A 10,153-nucleotide genomic window follows, 5' to 3' on the forward strand; every position below is an offset into this window, starting at 1 on the left:
CATTAGAGATTTCTGTTAGTTTGCAGTTGCTGATGGTGAAAGTTTAGTTATTTTTGCAAAGAATGACTTGCTGATCATCTTCAGGGCTTTTTTTCAACTAGTTCAGTTAGAAGTTGGATGCAAAAATACTTAGGTAGAGCCTTATGATCCCTAAATAAAGATAATTCGTGGCCAATTCAAACATATTCAAGTGTTATTCCCTTCCTGTAAGTTTAACTGTCTATTTAGAAATGTAACCTGATTTTGCCTGCATCTTTGTAAAATAATTTAAAATTTGATTTGGTGAAGATCAGTAAGAACAGAAGAAGGAACAGAAAGCGGTTAGCTGGGGAATTAATAGCATAGACACAGGATGTGTCAGGAGTATATGGAATATTGTTTATATCAGAAGAAACGAAGGAATGAATTTTAAGTTACGCATTTTTAAATGTTATCTTCATTGACTGCCAAGGATAGCATTATTAAAAACACTAATTTAAAACTTGCTTGTTTGTTTGATGTTTTTTAGGTTTCTGGGCTGCTTAAATTACTTCTGAAAGTAGGACCCTAGCCTTTTTGAAAATGCCACCTTTGATTTTTATGGGGGTACTGAATCTTAATCACACCTGGGAAGAAATGTGTAAACTGTGATAGTGCATCCAGACCTCAGCTGGGAATTGGCCTGCTCTTGCCAGTTGCTGTATCAGTACAGAAAGGAGACAGGTTTTCCTTCAAAAACGAAACTGATGAAGAAGAAAATTTATGCATTTGTTTTCTGTTAGCAAGTTTCCAGAAACTTTCAGTTTTATATCTGTGTTGTCCAAATTCTTGTGGAAACTTTTGCTGCCTTATTTTTGAGCAGTAAAAGATAGAAAATGTCCAAAGTATTACATGTTGCATGGCTGAATTCTCCATGCAGTCTGGAACAATTACTAGCCCATTACTTCCTCTTCTAAACTAGTTGTGGAGAGTAACTATTAAATAGCAGCCACTTTCAAACTAATGCTAATATCTGAATAGTAAATGAAACTGATAAATTGGTGTTCCTTTGCAAAAATGTTAATAATCATGTTAATAATCCTAAAACAGCAAAGCAGTAATTGGTAAGTAACCTGAGTTTTTACATGTGCAAAATGCATCTTGCATAATTTTATGTCAAAGTTTCTGTATGTATGGTTGTGATCTTGATGAACAAACTTTTTTTCTTTAATTAGTTACAGAGGTTACGACTGTCGAAGCAATTTATTTTACACTCAGACGGGTGAAATTGTATACCATGTTGCAGCGGTGGGAGTAGTGTACAATCGACAGCAGAACACACAGCGCTTTTATCTAGGTCATGATGATGACATTCTTTGCCTTGCTATTCATCCCTTAAAGGACTATGTGGCAACAGGCCAGGTAGGATGCATGTTTATCTGCAATAAGAATCTGAAGTTGTTACTACGGAATTTAGAAAAGCCTATTTTGGAGGAAGGAAGTCCAGTCTACATTTATTCAGGTGAAGGACAGCATTTGTGTTGCAGATGGAATCGTGTTAAAAAACTGCAACATAAGTGTTTTTTCCAGTTCTTTATATTAATTCTGATAAGAGTCATTAGTTGGCGGGATTTTTTGAACCTCATTTTTATTTAAGAATAGATTCAATTTTTTTATTCAGCATTATGTTGCCTTTTCATGATAACAAGTGGAGGAAATGTGCAATTAAAATACATTTTTTAGTATCTTACTTGTGAAGTTGGTTATGTTATTATTACATTCATGTATTATTACATAACATGAAGTTAGCTGTTGTTACTGTAGTCTGGCATTTCATTTTATGCATTATATTTTTGGTTATGACCTATAGCCAAGCTATTTACTGTTTGTACATGTAACATGGGTATGTATCTTGCTAAAGTATTTAGGTCATTTCATCTTTCACCAGACAGTAATTTTAGGTAATCCTTTTTTCACTCATGTTTGTTGACAAGCATCTCTTCCCATAAACATTTATACACCAGGACTTGAAGGTTTGATGTTACATTTTAAGGTTTTTTAATTTTTATCATGATTATCGTTGTTGTTATTATTCTATAATAAATTGGAGAACACGTGAATGGAAAGTTTAACGGAATAAACTTTTGCTTATAATGTGCTTAATTTGTGTAAAATTAACATAAATTAACAGGAATATTAACATAGATTTGCGGGGCAGTTTAGAGATTAAAGCCCTGAATGTGAAAATTCTATTTAATTTTGTAGTAGTAAAGACTATGAATGAAAATTTGCCTGGATTTACTATATTTTAAAATACCTTATACTGTCAACAGAAAGATACGCTCCGTTTTATACTATTTTATGTATACACATTATATACTGTTGTACGCTACGTTACCTGCAGAAATTAGGTAATGCAGTAATCAAATTCCCCATGCAACACTGGTTCAGATTTTCCTGATAGTGGACGTTACGGAAAGCTTTGCAAACATCACATATCAAGTTTGGGGCAATACCAGAAATAGGGTCTAGTTTTCTTGAGTCTTTAACACAGGAGAGTGTTTCTCCAGTCTTAAACACAGGAGAGTGTTCTTCTGGCTTTGCACCCCTTTTTTTGTATACTGAGGTGCAAAGCCTTTGGAATAGCAAATAATCTTGTATATTGACTAATAATGCTTTTACATAGTTGAAAAGAATAATCTATATTCTGTTTCTTACCAAGTTCTAGTTACCCACGTTAGTGCCATTCTAGTCGAGATTACTTCCCAGGTATCAGTGCATCAGAATCTGACTTGCAGGCACTTGTAATGACACCAGAAAGCAACAAAAGTCACCTTCATTTCTCACCCATAGGGTGGCTTACATACCAGCAATAAAAATAACCTTTTATTTTTAGACGGGGAATGATTGATAGAGAATTGATGGAATAAATATGGCACAGTGCAATCAATGAAGGGCTTCCCCCTGCGCCCCAAGAGGACTCTAGTTACTGTGATTAATGTGCCGAAGTTCTTTGGAGGGAAGAAGGAGCCAGCTGGGGAGTGGTACTTCTAAAGCAGGAGAAGGAATAATATACTGCTAGCCAGACAGAAGTAATAGTAGGAAAATTTTATCACTGTAAATTTTTTCTAATGCTTTTAAAAGTATTTGACAATACTGTACTTTTAAACAACTGTGTGAAGTAACTGAGAAATTTAAAAGAATGGTTATAAATATGTATACTTTCAGGTTGGTCGAGATTCCTCAATACATATTTGGGATACAGAAACAATAAAACCACTGTCAGTATTAAAGGGCTATCACCAGTACGGTGTTTGTGCTGTTGATTTTTCAGGTAATAAGTATTTATTTTTTTATTTATATACAATTTTCCTTTTCTGTATGAAAAACAAGCTAATCACTTCTAGTGAGCAATTGGGAATTCCTGTACACTGAAGATTTTGTATTAAAAATACTCTCCAATGATCACTGTCAAATGAGAGAGGCTGTCTTAAAGTGATGATTCCTTAAAACGAGCTCCTGTGGAGTCTTAAACATCAGGAAATGCAAGAACAGGTTCTGTGCACTTTAATAGCTGATCTGATCACTTTGCAATTTATTTTGGTTGTATGAGGCAGACCACAGATCTGGAGTGAAGTGTCTGCAATACAGGTGTATAAGCAAATTTTTGAGCGAAGTGTTCAGGAGTGCACTTTTTTTTTCTTTTTTTTTTTTTTTTAATTAGATCCTGCAAGCTGATTGGGTAGCACGCTGATGAATTCAAAAAGTCCACTTACGGAGAAACCCAGCCTCTCTCTCCACCTTATACTAACATAAGAGACTGACAGTTAATTTTTTTGATAGTTTTGCACCCCATAACTTGAATTGCAGTACCAATGTTAAATTTCTTCTTTTCCACTGGCTTCTGTTAATTCTTTAATGGCTTGGATTTACTAGATAGGATCTCTAAACTCACAGTGAAGATGTGTAATCACAAAGATGAGTAGTTTGGGGTCTTTGATGCTTCTTATGTTTCTTTTGTTCTCCTTTTTCAAGACGTGAATCTCGTTTCCCAAAATTTGGCACAGATGCATAGCAATTTCAAAGATGGATACATGTCAGAAAGTTGTTGATCATGAATGAGCACAAAAAACTTCTTTCTTGGAGGTTAATATGGGATACATGTCAGAACTTCTCAAAGACTTTCCACTATTACGAAGTTTAGGGATATTTCATAAACTTCATGCTATTGCTTCAATGCTTTCCTGTTTAGAAATGAACAGGGATTTTCAGAGTGGATGGAAAATTCTCACAGTACAACGTGTCATGAAGGTTTTTGTGCAACTATGTCAGCACCTAGCTGAACAAAGGATTTGATACAAACACAGAGAATCTAAGTGCAGTTTTGAGACTGAGTAACTTGAAGTCCTAAACTCCATCTGAGTGACCACTCAAGTTTAAAAGGAAACATATGGCAGACATGCCTCTAAATACGTCATACAATTAGTTACCTAGTTTGTACATTGTTGTTATAGTATTTGTGAAGTTAAAATGTTCTTTAATATGGTTTCCTTATTATTGCAACATAATGTTATCTATCTACTCTCTTAATCATAAATTTATTTTTCTAGCGGATGGGAAACGATTGGCTTCTGTTGGAATAGACGACAATCACACTATTGTACTCTGGGATTGGAAGAAAGGAGAAAAGCTTTCAGCAGTAAGGTAGGAATTTTAACTTTGCTTTAAAATTTGTACCTGAATTTACTCAAATGACTGTAAGCAAAATACATTCATTAAAGAATAATAGTTCTCTGATAAATGTAAAGAATGATACTTCTGTAATAAATTAGCAGTTTCTATTACTTAAGTGATACAGGCAATAACATTTAGCACAGCCCTAAAACTTCCTTTGAAAGAAAAAACTGAAGGTCTGATAGAGTCAACAAGAATTATTACAGTGACAGCTCAACTGGTGAAGCAAGAAGACATAGAAGACAAAGTGTATTTATGTGTATTTGATGTGTTCTGAAAGAATTTCTTTAAAATTTACTCCATGCACTTCTGTTGGCCCTCCCAGAGATGGTGATATATGCCCTCCTTTTCAGATCTTTTTCATCAGAGGTCACGTCTTTCTTGGGATAGTAGTTTGTAGTAGTTTTGCTCAGTACTCTTTCCTTCAAGGTTCTTTCCTTCTCCTTTCTAAGTCCCGAGCAGTGTGATCTCATTTTGAAGTTAGCTTTGCTTTGAACGGGAAGTTGGACTAAATAACCTCCAAGAGATGAAATATTTTGGAAGTTTCTTTGACCCTGCACAGATTATTTCATATACGTTTATTAAATAGAGTTTTAATCTACAAGATAGAATCTTATTTCTAATGTTGAGTAATGTTTTTGAAACCCTTGGCTTTTTTTGTTTCTAAGCATCTATTGCTTTAAATAAAGCAATTTTTTTCAGCTTTTTTTTTTTTTTTTAAATCCCCCTACTCTGAACACACACATCTCACAATCTCTTTTTTTTTTAATCAAACTTTAACCAGTTTATACTGGATTTATTTTCTGGAGTGTTTTCCCTCCAACTTCACCAAGGAATTGAACAGAATTTTTGAGAGCAGCATCTATACTTCGAAGATCACAGTGTGAGTTTGTAAAGAAACTGGTTCATGCTTTTTGCTGCTAGTTCATTTAGTGGTCTGAAAATGACAAACCATAAAAGATTGTTGCCACTCGAGCAGGGAACAAAAATTAGGGATTAAAGGCTCTTCTGCGTTTTAAAGAAAAAAAAAAAATCTGTTCATTTTCCTTGCATAGATAGCAAACATAGTTGAAAGCTGTTTTTCAAACTATAGGACTGAAGCGAGGCATTGGTTTTACAGAAGCATAGTAAGAAATTTAACACACATTACGGTTTTTAATGTTTTTAGAAACTGAATTTTCCGTTTAAAATTAATAAAGCAGCATATGGGTTTATTCTAACAAGAAAAAGAGAAAAATCAATTCAAAGATGGATGAGAATGGAAATTTATTTTCAAAATGAGAGATTTTTAAATAAAATTTACTGCTGTGCACCTTTACGCTTCATCATGAGCTGTCATAGGTCTAAATGCCATATACCTAAACTTAATGCAAATATATATTCTTTTGCAAAGAAAATGCCACCTAGTGGATTTGTGAAGTAACATAACTACTCACCTGCTTTGGAAACTGAAGGGTAATGAAAATGGAACAGGACTCAGTATGTTAGTTCTTTGTCTTTCTTCCTCCTCATAGTAAATTATTGTTAATAATTTGGAAGTAAATGTTAGCAAGATGGAGAAGCAAAAAAAACTCAAACCAAAACCCTTTTAAAAATATGAATAGTTATATTTTTATTTAAAACATTTTCCTTTGCATTTCAGGGGAAGCAAAGATAAGATTTTTGTTGTTAAGATTAATCCTTATATGCCTGATAAATTGATTACAGTTGGAATTAAACACATGAAATTCTGGCGTAGAGCAGGTAAGGAAACTTTTCAGAATTACAGCGTTTTCTGTTACTTAAAGCATACATATTGTATCTCTTATAGTATGTTTCAGGCACTAAAGGCAAGTATTTTCTCTTTATATCTCTCAAGTTTGTTTTGCCCTAGTAGAAATGACATTAATTGGTATTATGGCAGTAGTGGGATCAGTTTGCCATCGAGCTAGAGTTACATAAGTAGAAAGGACACTGGATTTCCTACTGTCTGTTTTTTTATCTAATAATAATATAGCACATCTGAAAATGTTACAGAGCTGTGCCAAACTCATAGAATAGTTTTTGGAAGAAGGACCTTTAGAACATATATGTTATAAGGAGGCACAAGTATAAATGAATTTAAGGTTATAAAAATCCACAAAGTACTTGAAAAGAATACATATGCCAGTTGAAACCTGTTTGTTTAAATACCTCTGAACTTGACAATTAAAAACCAAGATAAAGCAGCTTGCTTTATCTGTTTGAAAAATTTTGAAGAGTGAAAAACCCATTCCCTGATACTAGTGTGAACTTCATTGTTTCAAACCTCAAAATGTGTATAAAGACATATGTGCTACGGAAGACTAGCTTATCTGCTAAGAATGCTCTAATTACTCATGCAGAATTTATGCAGATCAACTCACATGAGTCCCTGATAAAGATTAACTGTGGAGAGAAATGTCTGTAATGGAAAAAAAAGACACTAGTTTTCTCAGTTCTGGCTCCAACAGAAATTAATCAAGATTGCCTGAAAGCAAACTGTTGCAGTCTATATAAATTATGAATTTTAACAATTGTGCTTGCTATCTGTAGAAAGAACAAAATATGTCAGAATATTTACTTAATGAATTACTATAAATTCAAATTCTTTAGAAAGAGATCTTAACTGTGATAAAAGCCCGGAGGTGGTAATTTTGAATAAAGAAATTAAATTGTTTAAAATGCCTCTCTTTCTGTCTGGCATTGCTCAGTCAATCAAATTTCTCTAATGCAACAGCCCATCTGTGCAAAATGGCAATGATGCCCTGGCAAGGCAGTCACCGTGAAACAAACGTAGTGGTGTTAATGTGCGTAGAGTATCAGTGCACCTTAACAAATGCCAAGTCTGTGAGATCTGCACTAGAGCAGGTGCACTTCATGTGAGAAGTGACACCAAAGTATACACTTTGCACTAAATTTTCATCAGTGCCAAGTGATGGCAGAGAGGTTCAGAGACCTTGCCTCTGTAAGTACTGGAACAGTATCAAGTGTCAGATCCTGAGGGGCTTCTGTGTTATACCACATGAAGTTTCTCTGAGGAATGTGAAAATATAAATCTAACTTTCTGGCCAGAAGTTACTATGTGTTATACCTGTAAAATGATTTTAGATATGATATTTTAAAGAATTTTAAAATTTCTATAGCTGTAATGTTTCTATTATCCAGAGGTCAATATAGCAAACCTCTAAAATCAAATTAGAAATCCTCTTGCCGAAAACATATCATGAAAAGGATGGCTTGTCAAATTTTAAACATAATTTTTTTTCTTTCAAGTTAATTTTGTTAGGAATTTTATGAACTGTGTGGCAGGTATTAAGAGGTCTTTTTTAGATGCGGGTTTACAAATGCGCTTTCTCTTTGTATGTCTATGTGGGTATATGTACATATTCCAATCCAGATTGAAGTAGTAAGTTAAAAGTAAGGGGTTTTTTTCTTGGAAGATGCCAAATAGTACAAAAATTTTATTTTGTGAGAACTCTTCTCAGGCTCAGTTTTTTGGGGAGCATGGGTGAACCAGAAGAAAAAGACTTGTTGCTCTGGGAAAGGTTGTTTAGTTCATGGAAAATAATTCTAAGAAAACATCTGATGACTTGTTTTTGGTTTGAACCAGGTGGAGGACTAATTGGGAGAAAGGGCTGTACAGGTGCATTGGGAAGAACCGATACAATGATGTGTGCAGTATATGGCTGGACTGAAGAGATGGTGTTCTCTGGAACTTCCACGGGGGATGTGTGTATTTGGAGAGATGTGTTTCTCATAAAAACTGTCAAAGCACATGATGGTCCTGTGTTCAGCATGCACGCATTGGAAAAAGTAAATAAACTGCTCATTGTTTTTTGATGTCTGGACAAAAAAACGTCTATGAAAACGCCTTTCCCAAACTCAGGAATCCATGGCTTTATTTCCAGTACAGAAAAGCCTTGTGAGGTCCAGGTTCAAAATAGTGTTTTATGCAAGTGATGTGCTGTTTCTCAAACCCTTGTGGTTCAGTGGCATCTTACTCGGTAATTTTCATGACCTCTTACTAAAGAAATGATAGTAACTTTATGATAAATAGAAGTACTTTTTGATTTAAGCATCCATGAGTTTAATGGAATATGTAAGCTTGTGAGAGAGGAAGATCATACTTTTACTATTTTGTGCTGTGATAGCCATCTACTAGTAGAAGCATTCGATCTGTAGATCACTAAGTCCTCTCTACTGATTCTCCGCTTCTTTTTGACTTAGGAAAGCCTTTAAAGCATGTGCTTAAACGTGCATGAGTGTTCCAGTTAGATTACTTGTATGTTTGAAGTTATGCATATGTTTGTGCTTTGCTAGGTTAGACTAAGTTACTTCACCTTCTAATTCTTGAGTTTCAGTGTAGTAGCTTTGGACAAAGCATGTGTTATTCATATTGCAAGAACTGAGTTCTCCAAAGGGAAGTGCTAGTGCTTTCAGTATTAAGTACACCTGTTGCTTCATTACATAGCTGTAAATAATTTTTGAAGACTGAATGACACAAATATGCATTGTGAGTTGTACTAAGTTAGGCTTAGAGTAATGAGGTGAAATGCCAAAGGGATACTGAGGCTAAATATCAAGAAAAACATTTCAGTGTGTCAGTTAAATTGTTTTTCTGGTATGGTAGAAGCTACTATACTAGTTAGAACTTTTAAATCCATCCTGTGTACATGGACTGTACGGAACTGTGCTGCCTTTGTCAGGAGGAGAATTCAATCATTTTGTTGCTCCTTATCTTTTCATCTCTGACGTCTGCAGTTCTGTGCATTACAGTGTTGTACATAATCCATTTTCAGTATTGGCAGAAACCACTGAAAAATTAAGGAAAGGTAGTAATTGATTATAACTTGTGATTATCTTTTTTTTTTTTATTCCCACCCTCCCCAGGGATTTGTCACTGGAGGAAAGGATGGGGTAGTAGCTCTCTGGGACGATACATTTGAACGTTGTCTCAAAACCTATGCCATCAAAAGGGCTGCTTTGGCCCCTGGGTCTAAAGGTAACCCAGACTTTATCCTATTTTTTTGTTTTGTTTTCTGTTGGGAGGGGAATAGTATGTTATAGTGTCTGTTTGCACATATGGTGTGTGCAGATCATAATATTTACCTTATTATCTGCCTGAATTAATTGATTTAACCCTGAGTCTCTTACCACCCAGGTGATTTATTTTTATTTTTTTAAGTGGGAACCAGAAAGCCTATTATATTTCTAATCATGAAGTATCTTGTCTGATCTTTTTTGTTTTGGAGGAGAAATGGAATTCAGAATTGTGGGTAGTTTTGTAAGGTATTAGTACATTTTATGACTTAATTTTCTGTAAATGCATATGTCTCTTGAAATTATTTAAGAACGTGTTCATTCCTATTATTCCTATTTCTTCCATTTATTCTTGATCTTAGTGCTGATTTACTGTTTTCCCTGTTTCACATTCTGGATAGCCTTTTCTGTGCCCCCCCCC

General features: G+C 34.5%; 1 protein-coding gene across 1 annotated transcript in view; it reads left to right on the forward strand.

The window, feature by feature from the left end:
• EML5 (echinoderm microtubule associated protein like 5) overlaps positions 1 to 10,153 on the forward strand; it is a 133,789-nt gene that overhangs the window by 77,175 nt on the left and 46,461 nt on the right. Inside the window, exons 16-21 of the mRNA XM_009884597.1 lie at positions 1,194 to 1,380; positions 3,187 to 3,292; positions 4,569 to 4,662; positions 6,335 to 6,435; positions 8,303 to 8,505; positions 9,583 to 9,694. Of these exons, the coding sequence (XP_009882899.1) occupies positions 1,194 to 1,380; positions 3,187 to 3,292; positions 4,569 to 4,662; positions 6,335 to 6,435; positions 8,303 to 8,505; positions 9,583 to 9,694 (803 nt within the window). The remainder of the gene's footprint in view (positions 1 to 1,193; positions 1,381 to 3,186; positions 3,293 to 4,568; positions 4,663 to 6,334; positions 6,436 to 8,302; positions 8,506 to 9,582; positions 9,695 to 10,153) is intronic.

The sequence above is a fragment of the Charadrius vociferus genome, unplaced genomic scaffold, assembly GCF_000708025.1.
Source record: "Charadrius vociferus isolate BGI_N301 unplaced genomic scaffold, ASM70802v2 scaffold300, whole genome shotgun sequence".
NCBI lineage: Eukaryota > Metazoa > Chordata > Aves > Charadriiformes > Charadriidae > Charadrius > Charadrius vociferus.